At 47.3% G+C, this 22,384-nt stretch overlaps 1 protein-coding gene across 3 annotated transcripts; it reads right to left on the bottom strand.

Moving 5' to 3' along the window:
- Positions 1-366: 366 nt before the first annotated feature.
- On the bottom strand, positions 367-20,022 carry GPR61 (G protein-coupled receptor 61). Of its 3 annotated transcripts, XM_071217207.1 has the most exons (5): positions 18,504-18,620; positions 15,610-15,710; positions 13,162-15,007; positions 12,420-12,497; positions 367-2,115 (listed from the first exon to the last, which is right to left on the bottom strand). In XM_071217207.1, the coding sequence occupies exon 3, from the start codon at positions 14,776-14,778 to the stop codon at positions 13,423-13,425; it is 1,356 nt and encodes a 451-aa protein (XP_071073308.1). In that variant the 5' UTR covers positions 14,779-15,007; positions 15,610-15,710; positions 18,504-18,620; the 3' UTR covers positions 367-2,115; positions 12,420-12,497; positions 13,162-13,422. The 3 variants fall into 3 exon arrangements, with proteins under 3 accessions (XP_071073308.1, XP_071073306.1, XP_071073307.1); XM_071217205.1 differs by lacking the exon at positions 367-2,115 and having other exon boundaries at positions 10,569-12,497; positions 18,504-20,022; XM_071217206.1 differs by lacking the exon at positions 367-2,115 and having other exon boundaries at positions 10,569-12,497; positions 12,986-15,007; positions 18,504-18,589.
- Positions 20,023-22,384: the final 2,362 nt, after the last annotated feature.

The raw sequence follows: 22,384 nt of genomic DNA on the forward strand, positions 1-22,384 counted from the left end.
TTGGTGGTAGGATGATGTATGGGGATACTTTATGTTACACATGATTGTCTTGTAAACTTGCAACTTCTCTAATAAAGAGTAATGCACCAATATTAATCTCTTTGTTTGACAAATGTGCCATAGTGATATATGATGTCAACGTAATGGGAAATCAGGTGAAGAGCACATAGGAACACTCTGTACTAGCTTTGCAACTTTTCTGTAAATCTAAAATTATTCCAAACAAAAGGCTTACTGAGTTCTCCATATGCATTTTGTATTATTTTTGTAAGTTTGAAATTTATTTTAAAATAAAAAAGTTAAAAAGAAAAAAGCTTATTAAAAATTTTTTAAGTACTCTGGAAACAGCTGAAAGAACTACCAATATTGACAGAGGACATGAATACAAATTTAATTGCAACCATAATAACAAAAATAGAATAAGAAATATACTTCTCTTATAAGGAGAAGGAAGAAAGGAAATTCTTTTTAATACCCTGCAATGAACAAAAATGTGAGGATTTATTAAGGCTGCAAAATACTAAAAAACATTTATACCATTAAACTGAAGTAGTTTCAATTTCTATTTTCAGAAATACATAAATAACATTGAAATAACTTCCATGGAAAACACTATCAAATCACATTCATCAGAACGAAGTCATCAATGTAAATCATAGTGGTAGTTACAACATTTCATCAAACACTGTTTTGAAGCTAATGGTCTAAGTTCTAACTTCAGGAATAGAGGGGGGAAAAGTTCCATTAAAGTATATCATGCTAAAACTATTGCTCTACAATTCATAATTACATTTGTTAAAATGTAATTTCCAAGGCCCTAGGCAAAATCCATTTTCACAATAGCTCCTCAAGTGCAGTGAAAAAAGAGGAGTCTTATTGTTTCTCAAATGCTTTTAAAATATTTTTAACCTAATAAATAATTCTAAGATCATATTGGAGAGTCTCAAGGTCATATCATAAATACACAAGACTATCCATTTAATAAGCATGTACAAAACTAAGAATTATCAACACTGAAAAGAAATCCAAAGATTGTGTAACCTTTCCATAATAAGTTCTTAGAATTCTTTTGATTTCAAAAATCCAACTTGAAAGGATAAATGAAATTTTTAGTATTTGACCCAGTCTAAATAGGTTGCACAATCAATCACTACAGGGAGATTAATTACAAGATGGTAAGAATCAAGCTACCTTGCTAACTTTAATGTCTGACGTTAATGGTCCCGTATCACCTGTGTAATAAGTGTAACTAGCAAGCCAGATCAATAAGAGAGGCAAGCACTTTTAAATATACAGACTATAAGTTTTGATCATGGCAAGATATGTCTGACTCCTTATTAAGAGCTGCAGATGTACATGAGCAGCTAGAAAAAACAGAATACTATTAACTTTTAAGTTAAGCAACAAGAATTTCTTGAGATGTAAAATACTGATATCATTCAAACAATAGAGTTTTGCATAAATACTAAAAAAACACTTATCCATCTGAGAGTTAGACTTGGTGACAAAAAGAGGTCCTGAGATGCAAAATAGTAATGGGTCAATGAACATGCTAAATTTTCAGCCAATCCCTAACCATCTTTCTTAAACCTTTAAGAATCTTCCAAGCACAACTTGGCAATCAGAGGAAATACAGGTCTAAAAACTAGATCCTCGGGAAGTGGATGTGGCTCAAATGATAGGGCTTCCACCTACGACATGGGAGGACCCAGTTTGATCCCTGGGGCCTCCTGGTGAAAAAGAAGAGAAAGCATGCCTGCTCCGTGAGCCAGTGCCCATGTGACGAGCCAAGTGCCCACGTGGTGAGCCAAATGCCCATGCGAGTACCTGCACGGTGAGCTGAGCGCCCATGCAAGTGCCCACATGGCAACCGAGTGCCCTCATGGTGAGCCAGTGCCAGCATGGCAAGCCAGTGCCCGCATGGCAAGCCAAGTGCCCTCACGGTGAGCCGAGTGCCCACACAACTGAGTCCCGCAGCAAGATGATGACACAAAAAGAGAGACGAAGAGGAGAGTCAAGGTGAAGCGCAGCAGAGACCAGGAACTGAGGTGGTGCAACTGACGGGGAAACTCTCTCTCCGCCTCAGAGGTCCCCAGGATCGAATCCCAGTGAATCCTAAAGGAGAGAGATGAGAAGTGAAGACAAAAAGATAAATAGATGCAAAAGATCACACAGTGAATGGACACAGACAGCAAAAACAGCACGGCAGGGGAGGAGGAGGGGAAATAAAAAATATAAAAAACAAAAACAAAAAAACTTGATTCTCCTGAAACTTGTTTCTGAGCACACCAGGCCATTATTCAGGTACAAGTCGAACCAATTTTGTCTTTTTTCGTGTCCTTCTTTGGTTCATATCAGATATATTAATTTCTGTTACAACTTAACAGCAAGTATAAGAAAATAGGATATTATTCCATAGGGCACTGTATCAAAACTAGAACAATTAATCAGTGATCCTAACACAACATTATTCAGTTCAAGCAGCTTGAATTACAGAAATGATAGGCTGATTACTAAGAAGGTACTAGGATAGCCTGGATAGATAAGAGGCTTTAAAGATAACTCTAACTTGCTAAACACTGAAAAAGAATTATACCAAAATCAAGACAAATAAAATTGTGGAGAAAATAAAATACTTAGAACACTTTCTTGCCTTTGTATTCTTCTCTTGGTAACATTTATATTTTACACACTCTATGAATGTAGATGTTCAGGTTTTTAACTTCAGTTTTAAAATATCTTCCCAAACAGCTTTATTATGTTAAACTAATTTCAATCAAACTAAAGAAAAAGATAAACAACAACACAAAAATCGACTTTTGTATAGCTTGCTAAAATACTCCGCCTCTTTGATAATACTAACTTCATAGACAAGGGACCAAAGAACTAATTTAAATCCATCACTGGTACAGGGAAAGGAAAATGAAGGTCAGAGATTAGGACTAAAACAAATGTACCAACTTTCAGTCTCTTTGCTCTCTGCCCTATATTACATGGTATCTCCTATTTCTAAATTGAGTTACCAGTTCAAAGAGATGTATTTTACTCGTGCTTGTCTAGTATATTGTTAGCTAGAAAACAAATTTTAAAACAAAGTTCAATAATCTGAACAAATTTAGTGTCCACTGCTCTCAATTCTCATGAGAGTCACAATATACATATTAATTTTTTGGTCTTTCCTACTAATATTCTAGTTCCCAAGTACTTAAAGCATCTCTTTCTCTCCACTTCTCCCCAAAAGTCCTAACTCCTAATAAAACTAAACTTAACTAACATAAGGACAAGACAGAGCATGGACAGCTAATCTATGAGTAATCTATTTTGTCAAAAGTTTTTACTTACTTTTTTTAACAAAAAACCTATAAGCAAGGTTATTAACAAAGAGCAAAATAATCTGTTTTACCTCTTCCCTCAAGTCTCAGACTACTTTCTGGTGCTCACAAAAGTAGTAGAGGAAAAAAACTAGCAAGGAAGAAGTAAGGGTGATGAAGCATAGACCCTTAAACTGATTATAAGTATTTTTTAAAATTAATTCCTGAATTAAAATAAAATTAAATTCAGGTTATTCTGAGTCAGATGTGCTGATAATGGGAATTTCAAAGCCTTCCACCTTACCTCAGGTTAAATTTAATTTTATCTCCCAATCATACAAAATGACAACTTAACATTCAGAATTAGCAGACATGGTCTCAAGAATTAATGAGAAATGAGAGCAGTAATACATTTAGTTCCTCATATTCCAGCTCATACCATATGTTCAACATATTTAATGTGTCTGCTATTAATTATTAACTCCCTGCCATGTCTTCTTTTTAGAGAATTTGACCCACTGCGGTACTTATAAAATTCATGATACCCCTTCTTCCTTGCCAGACTCCACCACAGCTATGTGGGCCAATCAGATACTCTTTCCCAGGAACCTGAGTCAGATGACATGGAGCTCTTGAACTACCTGGCCAGGCAGTATGTGAGCCAGTGCCAGAGTAAGCCAAAACCACAGAGCAAACTGAAGACTGGAAAGGGGATGGGCAGGGGCAGGAGAAGTCATAAACGAGCAGAAAAAGCTGGTCTGAAGAGCAGACTGACCAGCAAGCATATAGAGCAAGTGACTATGGAATGGGGGAGGGGGAGGGATCCCACAATTGCTGCAACCTGGTTGTTTCATTTCCTATCTATCTTGAATGCCTGACGGATGATGCCTATGAATGTGTCAATTATGTCCTTTCAGTAAACCTCTCCTTTACTCGAAACTGGTTGGAGTGGGGTTCTGTTCTTTAAAGGGGAAAAACCTTAGTCTTAGGTCATGCAGCAGATATATAGATGAGAAATACCTAGTCCCCCCTGTCCTCAGCATTATAGGGGAGGGACAGAGTAAACAGCAATGCTTTAGGTCTCACCAATGTTCCTTAAATGAGGTGTCTCCCACCAGGAACCACTTTTATTACAGACAATAGCACAAAAACTAAAAGACTTTTTTAGAGATTCATTTTCTTTATTTCTCCCCATCCCTTCATAGTCTGCACTTGCTGTGTCTGTTCATTGTGTGCTCATTTACTTTTTAGGAGGCCCTGGGAAAGGAACCCAGGACCTCCCATGTGGGAGGGAGGCACCTAATCACTTGAGCCACCTCCACTGCCTGCTTTGTTGTGTCTTTCACTATGTTTTCTTTCTCATGTTTCTTGTTGCATCAGCGTGCCGCACCAGCCTGTCACGTCAGCTCATTATCTTGCTTGTCTTCTTTAGGAAGACACCAGAAACTGAACCCAGGACCTCCCATGTGGTAGGCGGGAGCTCAATTGCTTGAGCCACATCCACTTCCCTTCTAAAAACTATTTTCTTTTTTGAAGTACCAGGGCCAGGGACTGAAGCCTGGACCTCATATGTGGGAAGCTGGCGCTCAAACCACTGAGCCACATCTGCTCCCCTAAAAACTATTTTTAAAGAGATATAGTTGCAGTCCTGAGTAAAAGGCTAGATGCCTTGCCACTCTAGTAAGAACAGTACTAAGCACCCTACTCAATGGTCATCATGATACTCTAGAAATTCAGTTAAGAGAGAAAACCACTTGGATTAGCATAGTCAGGGAAAATTATAATGTTATAATTACTGAAAAGGGCCATATTTTTAGACTGCAGAAGTGATTAACGCATTTAGGTAAAAGACACAAAGAATAAATGCTTATATAAAGCAATCTTTCGTAATGCCAGTTTCTGGTGTGTACGCCAATTTATTTTTTGCCCAGGTACAAGATACATCTTCACAAGAAATTTGACAACAGTTTCTGAATCTTATCCCAAATAAATGGCAAATATTATAAATACATTCTTTAGACGGTCACAATGTAAATTCATATTTATCAAAGGACTTTCAGTCAGTAATATGCAGAAATTTAAATGTGAAATCAATATAGGGTTTTAATGAATTAGATGATTCCAATTTTCTACATGCAGCAAAATCTCAAAGAACAAAGCATTAATCTCATTTTGATAATAATGTTTTCTCAGGACCTACTAAGGGAAGCTATCAAGAAATGGAAATTTGGAAATAGCACAGGAGTAGATCATTCAAGAAGTTTCAACACTAAATGGTAATGTTTAATTCCTCCACAAAAGAATATTAAAATTCCCTGAAGACTCTTGAAAAGGGTACATTAATATTTTTAAATTAATCGAATACCTATGTGTAACATTCCTGGAAAAAAAAAGGTAGCTGAAATGAAAAGCTTCACAAATATCATCACAATAATAGGAGTTACCATTTATTGAATATATTATTTGCTGGGCACTAATGCTTAGCATTTTCTATAAGTTATCTCATTTCATATAATGAAGTAGGCTTCATCATCCTGAACTTCACAGAGTTAAGTTACTTGCCTCACTGCTAGCAAGTGAAAGTGGGAATTGAATTCAGTTTTGTGTGACTCCAAAGGAGTGCTCTTATCCATTACTCTAGTGCTTCCCAACTTTTGTCACATCATGGCACACACTGAAAATTATAGTATTTGTAAGGCTTATTGGGGTAAAATGGTGGGATGTAGTAGAACATTTTTTTCTTTATACTATGAAAGTTGGACATGAAAAATAAAATACAAAATATTACAGATATAATACTGATTTGGCATAAACCTTCCAAATGAAATATTTTCAAATTATCCAATTTAGGAAGTTCACAGAGAAATTATACCAAAAAATGTTCAAATATCATTTCAACTGTCATAAAATTGTGAAAAATTACAAAAATGACTTAAAATTTCAACACCATAAAAAATGTGCAAGCAGTGTATCTGTAAAGCATCCTATGATCTGGGTACACTGGTTGGGAAACTTTGCATAATGTTACGTTGTCTTACCGAACACTAATTTGACGTATCAAGATTTTCCTAGGAACACCTAAAGGAAATTCAAACGTACATAAGAAAGGAAAAATCATAATACTGAAGTCTTCCTTAACTAAATCAGCCCACACCAGTTTCTTTATTTGAACTTCTGTGGTATCTATAATTGTAACGTTCATTTTGGTTTAATAACAATGGTTAGTATTCACTGAGCTAGTATGGTGCAGCTGTGTTCTACTTTACAGTATCATCATAGTTAATCCTCACAGCAATACTAAGAAGAAACTTTATTTTCTCCATTTTAAAAATGAGGAAACTGAGGCAGAGAACAAATCACTTTTCCCAGGTTAAAGCTGGTAAGTGGGAATTAGGATTTGAAGCAGTCTGATTTCAGAACCCGGGCTATTAACTACTATGCTAAACTACATCCCTATAAAGAAAAACACATTAATATTTACTGAACACCTATTATGTGCCAGGAAGACAAGAGTAATGTAGACAGATCTCAAATTAGACTAAATTTGATAGTTTCACAGTGTTGAAGTAAAAATGGTTTATATGTACATCAAAGGAGATATTCTACAACAAAAAAAAATTATATGCATACTATCTTGGGTACCATTTATTTATAAAACTAACAAGGAAGATAATTTTAATTTCATATATGCATTAGAATATGGTTGAAGCAAGAGCATTTGTCTCTGCAACCTATCTGAATTTGACTGAACTTGCTTGAGAATACAACCGCTTTTCAAGTTCCCTAAGTCAGGTGTTTGTTTTTAATTAAATGTTCTACTTATAAAGTCCTGAATAAAGACTTTTCTAGATATCTGAACAGGTTTTGCTTGCTCAAGTTCTGCCTGCCAACTCCTGTCATCTGGAAGAATGCCTCACAGTTTATATCTATATTACGACAGGCTAATATCCCAAGGGGATTTCTGATAACCAATGTAAATCAAAACACTTAGAGAAGATGAGAAAACATCTTTAATTTCATAACCAATCAATCGATACAGAAAATGCTAATGCCTTGAGTGTTGTGGTTTATATCAAAGATTTAAAAGGCCCCCAGGACCAATATCCAACATTGACAGCAAATGTTTAAGGAGTCCCTATCGTGTGCCAGGGACCATGCTCCTCCACAAATGACACCTAATAAATAATGGCAGCCTAGAACAGTTAGAATTCATGCCTTCTTAAGTCCAGATATATTCAAACTAGAAGCTCAAGTTCCAATGCATAACTTTGCCCCTATATCCAAAAAAGTCATTACTGGGGCTTTTGCAATCTGCAAACAATCAAGTAAATTAACATGAAGAGGAATACAAAACAAGACTTGGGTTATGGTGAAGCATTCCCTTCTCTAGGGCAGAAAATTTGGCACTTCCCTTAAAGCAACTACTTTTGTTCAAAAGTCAAATGTTTTAAAAAGTAAAGTTCTATTACTGCTTACAGAAACCATTACTCCTACTGATTCTTCTTTAACAGATCCCTAGAAAATAATAACAGAGAAGAAATTTGTTTGATTTATTGGGAGGCTAAAGTCAATGTACTTTATATGATTTACTGGGCCTTTAGAAGCCAGTTTCTCAAAAAATGTTCAGACCAATTCATTCTGAGTAAACTGCATGTGACTACACATAAAAGTCACTTAGAACAAATGCCAGGTAACATAAACAGTAATTCCTAAAGCCAGTATTTTTGAAGAAACCAGAGAAGATAAAACAGTTCACCAGAAATCTGTCACAGCCTTTACAGTAAATGCATACAATTCCATAATTTATCCTAAGACAACTCCTCGTTCCCACTGCACATCAGCCCTAGCAGCTATGCAGCAACTCTCAATGTGTAATCTATTGTCCACTACCTCTTCTGCCACAAAACAAGCCATTCTTTAAATTCCTCAGCTCACACCAACCACCCTCTCTATAAAAAAAAAACGGGTATGGTATAAAACCCTAAAAGAACAAAAATGATAGAAAAAGGGGAGAAAGTATAAAGACTGCTTCAGCACCCAAGCCCATTTCCTTTAAACCAGAGAACTTTTGTCATTTATCTCAACCACCTACCTCCATGTTCCTGGATAGTCCAGGGTTCCTCCACCTCACAAACAGTTCAAAATGCCTACTTTCTTAACATTAACAGGGTCCCTATGTGACCACCACGTTTCAGCCTATTTATATGAATGGTTCAAGCCTCCCAACTCCATTCTGCCAAGAAATTACACAAACCCAACACATCGTACTCCATCCCGTCCTCTTTGCTATGAACACACTCCAATCCCATGCAAAACTCTTCCTTTAAGCATTTCATATTTCCAACACAGTCCAAATATCCTACCGCCCCATGCTCTCAAATTTGGCTAAACCCAATTCCAGCAAGGAGTCACACCCTCTACAACCTAATTCCTACAACCCCAAAACCCCACCCCCTCAACACGCCCTCCCGGGCCTCAGCCACCAACCTCAACACCCCGCCCCATACGTGTCGCGCTCTCTAGACCCCGTCAGGGTGCTTTCTGCAGGCCTAGCGTGACACCCGTCAGGCCTCCCGACTGCCTAGGCCCTCCCCACCACCTCGATGGCCCCGCCCCGAGACCCTCACCAAGCAGCAGCAGTTTCACTTCTTTGGCTGCCTTCTCCCCGTCCTCTCGCAAGTTGCGGTCGATCATCTTGCTCCGTTCCACCGCCGCCTTGTCTTCGGCGCTCAACGTGCAGCCCATGGCGGCGGCGGGAGAGGGGACCGAGCCCGGGCACACTCACACACCACGGCGACTGCGGCTCAAACGGCAGAGACGGCGTCTGCTACTGGGCGGCGGCCCTCTCGGTCGGCTCCGGGAGCGCCCAGAGAAAACGGATATCCGGTGTTTGCGACACTTCCGGCGACGCCCCGCGGCCGTCCCCGTTCGAGTCTCGGTTGCTCCGGGAGAGAAGGGGCGGCCGAAAACGGAAGTGCTGGCAAAGGGGAGATGGGACCGGGTTGCGTTTCGGGGAAGCTGCAGGGTCTTGTCGAGCCCGAGCGCTACGCGAGCTTAGTCCCCTTTTCCATTTTCGGCTTCCTGATTTCCTTAAGTAGAAAAACCGGGGCCTGGCTTCTCCAGCTCATAGAGGCTTCCCGAGGTCGCACAGCCGGGTTTGGACCGGTGGTGGAGGTGGCGGTGGGGGGTGGTGTAATTCCCAGATAAGAGCCCTTAGTCCACACCGAAGGCGTTGCTGGGTGCAACCCGTCTATCCTGGCCAGAAAGCGTCTTTAATCTCTGGTCATGGAGACCTTGGGCCCCTTCCCAAGTGTAGGTCACTTTCTCCTCCACGGTCGTCTCAGATACATAGGATGGGAACAGACTGTCTAGCCTGGGCCCCGGCCACGCCTCACATGTCAGATCTGTAACACCGTGCGTGGAGCTTTATTGATCCAGCCTTATTGATCCCTTTCTGCTCTCTCCTCGGCTCATTGCCTCCTTTCAGAATGTATCCTGCTCCTTATCCCGTAACTTACACTGTGGCTTGGGAGTTGCCCAGTCCTATGTTGGTTAAGGGCCATTTGCAGTCGCCAACAGATCCTCTTTAACCTCAAGGTTAAGTGTGTAGTTCCTCCATAAAATTTCTTTGCTGCCCTTCTCCCCAGTATAAGCCAATTTTAGCATTTACAGTATCTTGGGTTTGGAGATTAGGACTTATGCCAAAATTACTCAACCTCAGTCCCACCCCCAAAACCACCCATTGCATCCTGTGAATCTCCTTAACTTTCCTGTTGTACCACACGAAAAGGGAAGTATTAGTAAAATTTGCCTCACAGCTCTGATATCACCTAAATGTTCGTAAATTCCGGTGAAAGCTCCAGACTGACCATCTTTCCCTGGTAATCCTGGGTACTAGTGTGAAGGTGGCCCTAATTATTTCCTTTACTGCCAAATAGCCCCTCAATGACTCTCACGATAAGTTCTAAGGAGAAGGACTCTTGGTAGCCCCCAAAACTTTTCTGTGATTAAAAATGAATATCATTACTCTAATTGAATCTAAGCCTTAAAATCTAAGGTCCCTAACAGAAAGACAGGCATGTATAGTGATGATTTATTAATTAGAGCGATTCCTTGAGAGCCACCTTAAACAGGACACCCTCCATTACTCTTATCAATGGGAATTCTTCGAAGTTTATACTCTCCCACTCATTCCAAAATGACTGTTAGGATGAAAGAGACTGCTTTTCCATAATCAATACTTCTGGGGAAAAAGGGTAAGAGGAAAGGGAAGAAAAACCAATATTTATTGAGTACCTATTTGCCAGGTACAGCTAGTGCTTCCATGTTTCATCTCTTTTAATCCTCACAACAACCCTGTGAGGTAGGTAATATTATCCCCATTTTACAGATGAGGAAATAGGCTCAGAAATTAAGCAGCTTTCCCAAAATCACACAGTGAGTAAGTAGATCTGACTCCAAATTTGCACTTTTTCTACATGTCTCTAATGGGTGTTACTTGGGAAGACCTGACAACAGAAGCTCTAAAATTTTCACATTTGATCGAGAGTTATCCTAACACTACCAGGATGCAGGAAAAAGTAATGGACACTTTAGGTACTGGAACCTGTTAATCCTTCAATGAATTAGAGAGTTCAAGTTACGCCCAGGACCTGCTTTCAGAGCTAAGGATTACATAGCAAACTTTATCAAGCCATTCTGGTGACTGGAGTCTGGAAGGTCACCATGTTAGAAATTGCTGGGAAAGTTCTCAGCATAATAGAACAGTCTTCTTTCTTTATTCTCTTGGACAGGGAAAAACACATGGCACATGTTCCTGTGTTATGTCATACTCTGTAATAAATGCTAGTGAGAGCACGGTGTCAGGAAATTTCAGTCTGAATTAGAGAGATCCTTGCACTTAAAACTTTTCTTCTTTTATGTATGGGAAAGAAAGATTGGAAGGCAAAGCCAAAGAAAAAAGCAAAATAAATTAACAAAATGGCTGCCAGGCAACGTTTAATGCCCTCCCCCCCCAAGACCTGGCCCCTTTCCTGTTTCCACTGGACTCATACTGCCACCTTCTGGCGAGGCTCAGAGTCTACTAGCTGATCAGTGGTTTTAGGAAGAAGAGATTTTCCCCACCACCTAGGAATGAAATTCCTCAGTATGAATTTCTCTTAAACTGGAGAAGATAGAAGAGCACAAGCATGTTTTCCAATCACAAAGGACTCCTCTCTCTGGAAATCTTCCTAAGGGATGTCCTCAATATAATAGTAGGCACTAGACTGGAGTAGTTAAGTGGCAGAAAGACAGAAACCTGGAAAATGTCCAAGGTAAAGAGGGGGAAAGCTATGTTTGCCAGTTTCATTTCATTCATTTCTTCACTAGAGAATTTTCTTTTACAACCTCCACACTCATCACAATCTGCAGGAAGTTCCCATATAAATATTTTACTGCAATGCACTGAACTCTGAAAAGTTAGAACCCTGGATATATTCTTTGAAATAGTTCTCAAACATTTTAACGGTGCTTTACCAGCTGTAAACTCTGTATAAAATATAAGATATCTGATCAAATTAGACTATGAACTCCTTGAGGGCAGTGACCTCACGTCCTCTGTGTGGGTCACAGAGAAGAGTGAGTGTTCAAATGTTATGCATGGAGTTGAACTGAAGGAGTCAATGTTGATATCAGTATCATCTTTTATAATCAAAATTATTTATTGGCTATCCAAAGGGGAAACTATCCCACTCCCACCAGCCCATTTTCCCCTTTGATGCTTTTGAGCCAGGTGTTGTTCAAATACAGACCACACCACCCTCTGTTCCTGTTTTGATCCTTTAGTGTCACCTGATTATATAGAGGGAAACGGGATTGACAGGAAGTCCCAGATGGGTATCCTGTCCAGGTTGCAATTATTCCCACTCCCTTGAAAATTTGGTTGGTCCTTGCATTGACCACCAGTACAACCAACACAGTTCCTGCAGTCTAAATCAGTGAACATCTGAGCCCGTGCCTAGGAGAGAGATTTAAGGTTTTTGTCACTGAAGCTAATTTTGAGAGCGATGAATGAGAGTAGGAAGGCATTTAATGGACCATGGAAACCCCACACTTCCCATGCCCAACCTTAGTCTCTTGTACCCGGTTGTCCAGAGGGCTGGAGGTGAGTCACTGCCGGGAGGAGAAAGATCAGGAGGGCCAGTCCTGGAAGGAAAAGATGATCAGTATTATTAATCAAGGTGAATACCTGGCCCCTCTGTACCCAGACAATGTAGCAGCACCCCCCCTTCCCACCCTCAGCAGTCTGACTCTGAAAATACAGGAGGAAAAACCATCCTGTCTTATTCTTGCTTTGAGGATTAAGCCTCAAGCTTGGTCTCTGTGTAGAGGAGAGACACAGGGAAATAGAACAAAAGGACTGCTCCTGAAGAATAGGAGAGAGTAGCTGCAGTCAGCTTTCCTGTCTTCTACTCCATATACCCTGACGCTAACTCCCCACCATTCAGTTTCCTGAGTTTGGCCAGCTGGTTCTCTCACTGTAAGGTAATATACCCAGATATTTCTCTCACTTTAAGGAACTCTCAGGTATAAAGCTAGAAATTCATCTATTAATGCAAATGGAAACACTTGGCTGTAATTTAGTTCTTGTGAAACCTACCAAGAAATTAAGAAGACATGGGTCATTTTCTTACCTTGCTCGTTGTGCAGTTACTGCCCTGGACAATTACACTGAAAAGTACAATATTCTAAATGGTCCCAGAATAACTCCAAACCTGGCCTGCTGCCCTGCAGCCTCCACATCCTACCCTTACAGTTTCCCTGCTTCCTAAGGCCAGGAAAGTTTGCTAGTGGAGAGGCTTCACCTCACCTTTGTGACCCTTTTCTCTTGTCATCGTCTCACCACTCCCAGGTTCCCTCCCCCAGAGTCAAGGATCACTGCCAAGTCCAAGGCTTTTGTCATATGTCCATCCTGTCGGCTCTGTTCCCGACCCAGGAAACACTAAGCAAAAGCTGTGGGCAGAGACCGCAGTCCCAGTCCCTGCCAGCTGGGAAAAGGTGGTCCCACAAGGTGGTCCTTGCAATCGTAACCGGCCCCCAGCCCCATCTCCCTCCCGGTGTCCACGGCCCATCATGATTCCAGCCGGGGTGAGGGGATAGGATGGAGGTAGCTGTCCGACATGATGATGTCGTTAGTGAGCTGCTGTTCCAGGAACTCAGAGGTCTCCTCAGCTATCTGGCCTGGAATTCGAAAGTCCACAGCAGCTGGCTCCTGCTTGGGGCTGGGCAGGGGTCGGGAGACCCAGGACTCCGTGGGACAGCCAGTCCCCTGAAGGAACTGCAGGAAGTTCTCCTCAATGGAGCCCTCCCTGCTCGGCAGCCGCAGCTCCTCCTCCGGAGCCGGCTTGAAGAAGCATACAAACTGCTTGCTGAGCTCCCCCCGGATCTGCCGGTTGAGACATCCGTAGAAGAAAGGGTTGGAAGTGAAGCAGAAGTAGCCGATCCAGGTCACTACACTCTCCACCTGCCCGGCCGAAATGGGCTGAGCACTCAGGGCGACGTAGAGGTGGAAGGAGAAGTAGGGCAACCAGCAGAGCAGGAACTGTCCCCCCACCGCCAGGAGGACCACTGCCGCCTTTCCTCCACCAAACGTCCGGTGCGGGGTGGTCTGGGGGGCCCCCGAACTGGTGACCATCGTCGAGCGGCTGCTGAGAGACTCGGAGCGCTGCCGGGGCGTCTCCATCCACGTGGGCAGGGGACCGTGCTGCATGGCGGCCACGCGCGCCACCCGGAACATGCTGCAGTAGACCACGAGGATGAGGAGCAGGGGCAACAGGAAGTAAAGGACGGCAAAGACCACCACAAAGAGCTGGCAGTAGGCACTGTGGTTCCACTGGAGCGAGCAGCCCGGGGGGCCGCTGCGAGCGCCTTCCTCCCGGGAGACCCTGCCCAACACGGGCACAGCAGCCATGGCCAAGGCCTTCACCCACACACCCACCAGCACAGAGGCCACCAGCCCCAGCGTCATGCGCACCTCGTAGCGCATGGGGTGGACCACGTAATAGTAGCGCTCCACGTTGATGGCCGACACGGAGAGGATGGCCAGGCTGACGAAGCCCACGCTCAGAAACAAGTAGAGGCGGCAGGTGACCTCCCCGAAGAGAGCGTGGTCAAAGAGGGTGGAGGTGGAGAGCATGGCCAGGGGCATGAGGGTCAGCGCCGCCAGCAGGTCCACCAGGCAGAGGTGGAAGACGAAGACAAATTTCCGGAGCGCAGGCGTCTTGGCGATAACGGCCATCACGGCGGCGTTGCCGGCCACAGCGGTCAAGTCCATCAGCAGCATGAAGAAGAGGGCCACAGACTCCGAAGCCACATCCCGCAGCCCCGCCTCCGGGACCCCACTGGCGGTAGAGGGGCCTGGGGTTTGAGGGACCCTGCCCGAAGCGGAAGCGTTCCCTGATGCCTGGGGCATGGGCGAGGACTCCATGGGGCCGGAAGGGGACGCCCTGGCCACCGCCTGTCACAGGCCCATCCCCCATCCTAGGCCAGCGACCCTGGGATGACCAGCCCAGGCCCAGGCGTCCCTTTCGTGGTGGGCGCCTCCCGCCGGAGCCTCCCTGGCGTCCTGGCTGCTCCAGGTCCTGAACGCCAGGCCAGGCCGCCGAGGGCTCAGCGGCGCATGTTCCCTTTCCGGCAGGAGGCCGCCGCCCCGGTGCCTGCAAAGAAGCGCGACACGTGAGAAGACGTGGGTAATCCGGCCACTCAGCGCTCCGCCTTCCGCGGGTCCTCCAGCTCCTTCTTTTCCACTGCTGTTCCCCTATTCTCCATACCCTTCTCCCCTTTCAAGGACTGTTATCCAGGGACTCTAGATCCTCTGTCTCCCTTCCCCAGGGTCCTGCTGAGCTCTGGGATAGTGCCCCGGGTGGGATGTTACTTATGTACGTTTCCAGGTTTCTTGTCTCCTCAGAGCTGCAGAAGCTGTTGGGGAGCAGAAGGAGCACAAGATTTGGGTCCCTGTCCCAGGCCTGGAAATGACTGACTATGTGACTCATCTGAACTTCAGTTTCCTCCTAAAGGGATCTGCAAGAGGAAGGGAATAATACTTACTTCACAGCTATGCTGGGAGGCTCCTGCATGATTTATTAATACTAATAAGCAGTGACGTTTATGCGCTGCTTACCACATGCCAGGACCTGTCTGAGCACTCTACATGCATGAACTCATTTTGATCCTCAGAACAACCCTCTAAGATCAATATTGTTCTTATCCTCATTTTACAAGTGATAAAACTGAGGACTACAGAGGTTAAGTTACTTACCCAAGGTCACACAGCTAGTAAGTGGCAAGATCCAGGCACACACGCAGGCGGTACCCCAGCCCGCTGTGCCATTCTACGTGGGGAGGGCTCCTCCATGGCGGCTAGGACAGAATAGGCATTCAGTAAATATTTGTTGCATTTGAACCATCTCTAAAAATTTCCCTCACTGCTCTAGGGTCTAAGAGATCACCTGGAAAGGAAAGGACTGTGCTTTAGCCTCCTCTGACATCCCCTTGTCCCACCTCACCCCCAAGCACAGAGAACTTTATGAGAAGGAGCAGTGAAAACAAAATGGCCCAGGTGGAAGGAACGTGGGGGACCAGCTCATCTAGCCTCCACTCTTCCCAGAGCCAGAAGGCCATATGTCACAAACGCTTCCCTTCTCCATCCACTCATTAACATCTCAGGGCCACTGTGCCCCTTCGTGGGAAGGGGAGCTGCTCCCCTCCTCCCACTCCCCAGCTCTCCAGGTCTCTGGTCTTCGGAGGAGGCCTGCCCCCAAATCCTCTTGCTCCTGAAGAGGAAAGGAGAAGGTGGCTCTTCTAGTGTTACCAGCCACGGAACAAGGAGAGGAGAGTGGGCATCTGTTAAGGCAGGGGCTCTTAACCTTTCTTTGTACCTCAACCCCATTGCCAGTCAGATGAAAACCATGGACCCCTTCCTGAGTTCACGCTATACTGTGTATTATTTCATAAATGTATCACACCTGCCCCAGCACATTCCCACAAGAAAAAATTTTTTTTGAATTTCAGTTCAAGCTCACGGACCCCTTGTTCATGACCCCTGGTGAAAGAGGATGGGTACAGGGAGAGGGGGTAGGTGCCTGTGAACGTGGAAGTGGGTGAGCATAAAGCAGAGGAGAAAGCGGAAAGAAACTGGAGAGGCGGAAGTCAGTGGTCTCAGTGACTCCCATTTCTCCTCATCCAGGCAGCAGATCAACTCTCATTAACTTGCTGAGTTTCCGTTTAATTGAAATAGGTTGCCCAATATAATAAAAAGTCCTCCTCATTCCTGTATACTCTTCTTGCAGTCAAGATTCACTAAGAGTAGCATGTGAAGCTGTGCATGATCAGAGGCGTACGTGGACCTGCCAAGTCTGATGGCCTTTCTGTAGACAAATCACAAGTTCCCGGGACCACAGTTTCCTCATCTGTAAAGTGGGGGGTAGGAGCTGAGGGAGCGAGGATGGGGCGGTTGAGCTGTACAACCTCCAAGGTTTCCACACATGATAACATCTGAGAACTCCGTGAGTTCCTGGGTACAGAAGGCTGGTAGTTCCTTTTTTTTTTTTTTAATCATTTTTCTGACTGAAAAAGAGGACCACACGAGGCAGACAGGCCTCACTCCAGAGTTAGAGCCTTTCAGTCACCCCTGGGGTTTTGGTGTCACCACTCACTAATCTAACTTCTAGCATGCTGTGCATGTAATAGGTGCTCAATACAATGTTGTGAACTGAATTAAACTCAAATTCATCGGTTGAATCCCTGCCCCCAAGTACACACTCCAAGAATACTCAGTCAGCTGCGAGCCACCCAGCGGACTCTCTTCCAGAAAGGGTAACACGGCTCCTGGACTCGAGGCAGCCCTAACTTTGGACAACTGCCTAGAAACATGCCTCTCTCCAGGGATAGCCGAAAGCTCTTTTCTAAGTTAAAATGGCCACATAGACCTGGGGTCTGCAGAGAAGATACTAAGTCCTCAGCCTCTCATAAGACAGGCTATCAGGGAAAATGCCAAAAAAATAAATACTAGGGAAGGCACACTTGCCCCTTAGTCTCCATGCCTCCATGAATCCATCCCTCCCCTGTGAGTGGGGCCCAGGAGACGTGGCCCCGAGGCCCTGGTAGGTCCTGCCACCAGCGGTGCCCGGCTAAGGAAGGAAAGGGCCACCGTGTGTAGGTGGGCCTCAAGGAGCCTCATCTAGTAGGTCCCAGCCTGAGGGAATCCGACATGGTTTCCACGTGGAGACGGAGAGGAATCTTGCGGCCATGACAGAGCCCCTGGGCAAGAAGGCACTGGACATTTCTTTTTCTCGTAGGTTCCTCATCCTTGTCCATCTCTCCACACTGACTCCCAATTTTCAGGATTCCAATTTACCTCCTAACAGATGGATCGATAGACCAGGCTTCTCAGCACTCCCTCACTGATGGCCTGTGGCCGTGGAGGGGAGGGCCACAGTGTACCGGTTTCATAGGGGAAAACCCGGGGAGCCTACCTCCACTGCTGGCTCATCTCTCATGACTCCTACCCCGTTCCCCCACTGCTCCCTCCCAGCAGCTCCCCTCCCACCTCCAGGGCCTCTCTGTCCCTGGAGGGCTTTGCCACCAGAGGTGAAGAGGTCTGGACCTCTAGCAGGGGCACAGTCAAGTACAAATATCCTTGTCTCAGGATGCAAGATAGGCTTGCCCCAAGACTGCCTTAAGTGCCCAGCCCACCGCCACAGAGGTGTCCCTGGAATTCACAAGCACCTGTTTTTGAGCTTCCATCCCAAGGACCTGAGCTAGACGAGATGCCCTGGTGCCTTTCTAGGAGCTACAGCACCTCTCCCCTCAGAGTTGCCCATGCCCAGGACACGGAGTTGCCCATCAGCCGGACCCATTCCTAGGATGTGGGAGACCCATCTCTATGGCATGGAGCAAGACAGATGAAGAGTCCTGTTTGTCTGCAGGATGTGGGTGCTCCTGACGGCAGGAGATCAGCCCCCCATCTCTCGGCTTCATACATGCCCACACCCGAATTCTGCCTGTGGGATACCTGGGGGCCCATCTCCTGACCATCCTGTCAAACATAAGGCAGAGTAGGCTGTTCCTTGAGATACCTCCATGGGGTACCTTAGCTCTCACCACCAGGCCCCGGGTCTGGCTCCTGTGCCTGGCCTAGTCGGCAACTCCTACCTTTGCTGAGCAGTTCCCGGCTCCCATGTGATAGCGCCTCTCAGCTGATGCTTCTCCAAGGCTGCTGAAGCCTGAACCACTGCAGTGAGCGGTGAGAGGCAGCCGGCAGGGCAGGATGCTTCGAGAGCTTCTGGGTCCTAAGGGCCTCCTGCTTCCCACCCAGCCCTTTGGAGCCACTTCTGGAGCACGGAGCCTAACACCAGTGCCTGAGCCGAGGCTCCCAGGAGTGAGCACAAGCCCTCTCCCTTCCCTCAAGTTGCTGGAGTGGCATCTCAAAAGCCTGGTGGGCACCAGGCAAAGGTGGGCAGGGGACATCCTTCTGGCCAGCCTGATGATCTAAAAAGAGCTCTTAGAGTCAGAATAACCCAAGTTTAAGACCTAGCTCTGGCACCTAACAGCTGGGTGACCTTAGGCAAGTCCCTTCCCATTTCTGGCCCTGGTTTTCTTTTCTGTTCAGAAGGACCATAGGGCAGATGCTCCCTGAGGTTCCCTCCAGCTCTGCCAGTGGCTGTGTGTGCCATCGGAACCAGGTGTTTTTGTAGCAAGCAGGTCAGCACGGACACAGAGCCCCAAGGTTAGGCCTGGCAGGGGCTGAGGCTCCAGGGGGTAGCCCAAAGCCTGGCTCCTTGGCAGCTGCTGAAGATGGACAGAGGGCAGGTTTGGGAATGGCAGTTGGATTTCAAGGGACTTGTCTCGACCTGCATTTGCCACACAACCCCCCCCCCCAAAGCACATACTTATTTTTTTCTTAGATTGTATGTTTATTTCAAGTGGGTCTGTAGAGGCTGGAGGGGTGGTGTAATATCCCCTTTTGACCCCATCGCAACACTCTTCCTGAAGGCAAAGTAAGTGCCAGGTACCCAGGGAGGCTCAGATTGGTCTGGGTTTGTGACTGGACAGAGCTGAGAAGCATCATCCCTAGAAGGCCCACGGCTGTGTGAAGGGCTTCCCCACTCAAAACCAGGCACCCCCACACACTGGCATCTTTGAAGGCCAGGTGAAGGGGCAGAGTGTCCCACTAGATAAGGAGAAAATGGTCAGTTCCCCCACGAACAGGTCAGCCATGGCTGGCTCAGCCAAGGATAGGCGCACGAGAGTGTAGAGCTGCATGACAGCCTCCAGCACAGATCAGGTGAAGAGATTGCCCAAAGTCACACAGCTGCTCTCCTGTCTCAGCCATGAGTTTAGACAGGGAGTTTCAGCATGATGTCCACTCTAAAACCTTCTGCTCTGAGGCTTGCAGTTCCTTTGCTCTCCAAAAGGGAAGGAAGGGAATTGTAGAATCGTTACTGGACCACCCCAGAGGGTCATAAAATCAGTGGATTCCTCAGGGAATTCAGAGAAGGCACATCGTCGGCCCCAGGTCAGCCACAAAGAGGCCGCTGGCCAGCCGAGAGCGATGCGGCCAGCGCTTTCGCCAGCCCCCGTCTTTGAGCTCTGTCGAGTTCCAGATCCTTTACATACAGCATCTTCAACCCTCGCAGGAACTCGTCAAGGCAGCCGATACTCACCCTGTCTTCTAGAGGAGGAAAGCAGGTTTCAAGAGGTTAGGTGACTTTCGCCAGGTCACATAGCTAGCCAGTGCCAAAGCCAATGTTTGAGCCCAGGGCTGTCTGAAGCTAAGGTGCTGGCTCCTTTCCCCGGGGGTTCCCTCACAGGGAGCCTGACAGAAGGCTCTGGGCTTGAGCCCTCAAGCGGGTCCCATAGAGTAGCCTCTGTCCTCTAGGAGACAGCCTAAAGCAAGCGACAGCATTCGATGCACCCACGTGCAGGGCAATTGAATAGACCTATCGAATTTAAAACCTGTGGACGGCAAAGGGATTTCAATCAAACCGTGCGCTGTCGTGTTGGGGAGATGACCTTGGCATCGATTAGGTGTCTGAGATCAGGTCAAGCCTGTCCCTGCTCAGCACCTGCTTTCTCCCTGCTGGGGTCCAGCCCAGACCGGCACGGCCCCTTCCCCGGGGTCCGGAAGGCCCCTGAGCAGACCTGGGCTGGCCGGAGCAGGGTTATGGAAAGCGTGCCCACCCAGGAGCCCGCCTGCCTTGGCGCTGTCCTATGCGTGTTGGTCACCTCTGCCTCTAAAGTGGGCAAACTCCCTTCCTCCCCAGCTTATCCAGTGGGGTCAGGGGCCCTGCGAACCCAACACGGCGTCCTTCTCAGGCTCGGGGGAGATGGCTCAGCAGCCCGGGCTGGTCGGACAGCCGAGGTGGGGGCTGGCAGGCAAGGTCCCCGGGCCCGCCCTCGGGGCTCCTCCCACAGAGCTGGGGGCAGGGGACACTAGAGCATCTGCTCAGCTCCCGGAAGCCAGGAGAGAGGGGAGAGGGCTGGGGCGGAGGACAGGGGGTGTGCAGGACGGCCCCACCCCCCCCCACCCCCCCCCCCCATCCTGGGAGCAGCTGATCCTATACTGTGCTCCTAGTGCTTTAGGACCGGCTCAGGGGAGGCGCTTTATAGGCTGCATCTCATTAAACGATCTGAACCAGGGTTCCGAGTAGCCTTGGCATCGCAGATCCCTACCCCACCCGGCCACGCCCTCCTTTTAGAGCTTTGCACAGTGGAGGGGATCAGAGGGACCCAGGCGCAGAAACTTCTGGGTGCGGCCCTACCAACGGAGGGAGAGCCTCAGGGCCCAGCCTTGCCGCGCACCCACCCCCGAGGGGCCTCCTGGTACAGGACGGGGCCAGGCCCACCTCCCAGGAGCAACACCGCATCCCCCAGGTCACGGCGGGGCCTTGGGGCGAGGACCAATTTCACCCCTGCCCTGCCCTGGCCCCCCAGCACCTCGACAGGGTTATGTCCACCCCACCCACCCAGCCTCTCCCCCTGCAGCCCGAGCCCTGGAAGCCGGTCGAGTTCTCTTTCCTCCCGGCACCCATGCGCTCGATGTCTACGGAATGACGGCAATGGGGCCCGCCTGCAGCCCCCGCCCCTGAGGGCTGCCCGCTGCACTCCTTCTCTGCTCTGCTGTTGTCAAAACCTGCTCTCTGGAAAGAGACTGATAAATCCGTCCGCACCGATAGCAGTTTAATGTGTCCTCTCACCCAGGAATATTAACAATTTGACAAGGAACAAAGGGAAGAAGCCGGAATGCTGGCATCCCAGCACCCAGCCAGGGGTGCCCCTGAGACGCTACCCTGTAGACTGTCACTTGGACCACCTGCACCCCAGGCTGGCCTCACCCCCCAGGATGCCGGCGTCACGCGCTCTCTCCATCCACCTCCATCCGCATGGACCCGTGGCCCTCCCCGCGCAGACAGCAGGCCCACAAATGGGACCGGCCCATCGCGGCTCAGCTCCCAGCTGTCTAGGGCCCCCTGTGCCAGACCCCCAGGCACCCACCTCCCCCTGCCCACCATCCGGGGACCAGGCGGAGGGGCCGAGGCGGGAGGCGGAGGACAGCAAAGGTGAGAGCCTTTCCGTTCCCTTTCTTCCTCCATGGTCTGGCCCACACCCCCTGCCAGGAGCCGAGCTCCAACTGTATATTCAGCCTGCAGCTGCCACTGGTCATGTGAGCCCATTGCTAGGTTACAGGAACCCAAAAATAAATTCTTCCCAACCAGATTAGAAACCAGGGGCCTGGGATGAACCGGGCTCAAAAGAGCGGCAAGAACACCCACAGTGCGTGTGCAGGCCCGTCTGCTGTGGACCAGGCGGCCGAGCCGACCCCCCGCCCCACCCCTCAGCTGGGGGGCTCAATGCTGGGACCCAAAAAAAAAAAATTCCCCAAGGGCCCGAGGGTCCTCAGTCACTGCACAGTAACTGGATCCGCAGGCTCAGTGGCCCCTCCTCACCCGTAATCAGGGACGGCCACACCATGCCCCTGTGCCCGTCTCCCCAGCCAACCGCCCCGTCACAGGCCTGGCGCCCCACGTGCCCTT

This window comes from Dasypus novemcinctus, chromosome 9 (assembly GCF_030445035.2).
Source record: "Dasypus novemcinctus isolate mDasNov1 chromosome 9, mDasNov1.1.hap2, whole genome shotgun sequence".
In the NCBI taxonomy this organism is placed as follows: domain Eukaryota; kingdom Metazoa; phylum Chordata; class Mammalia; order Cingulata; family Dasypodidae; genus Dasypus; species Dasypus novemcinctus.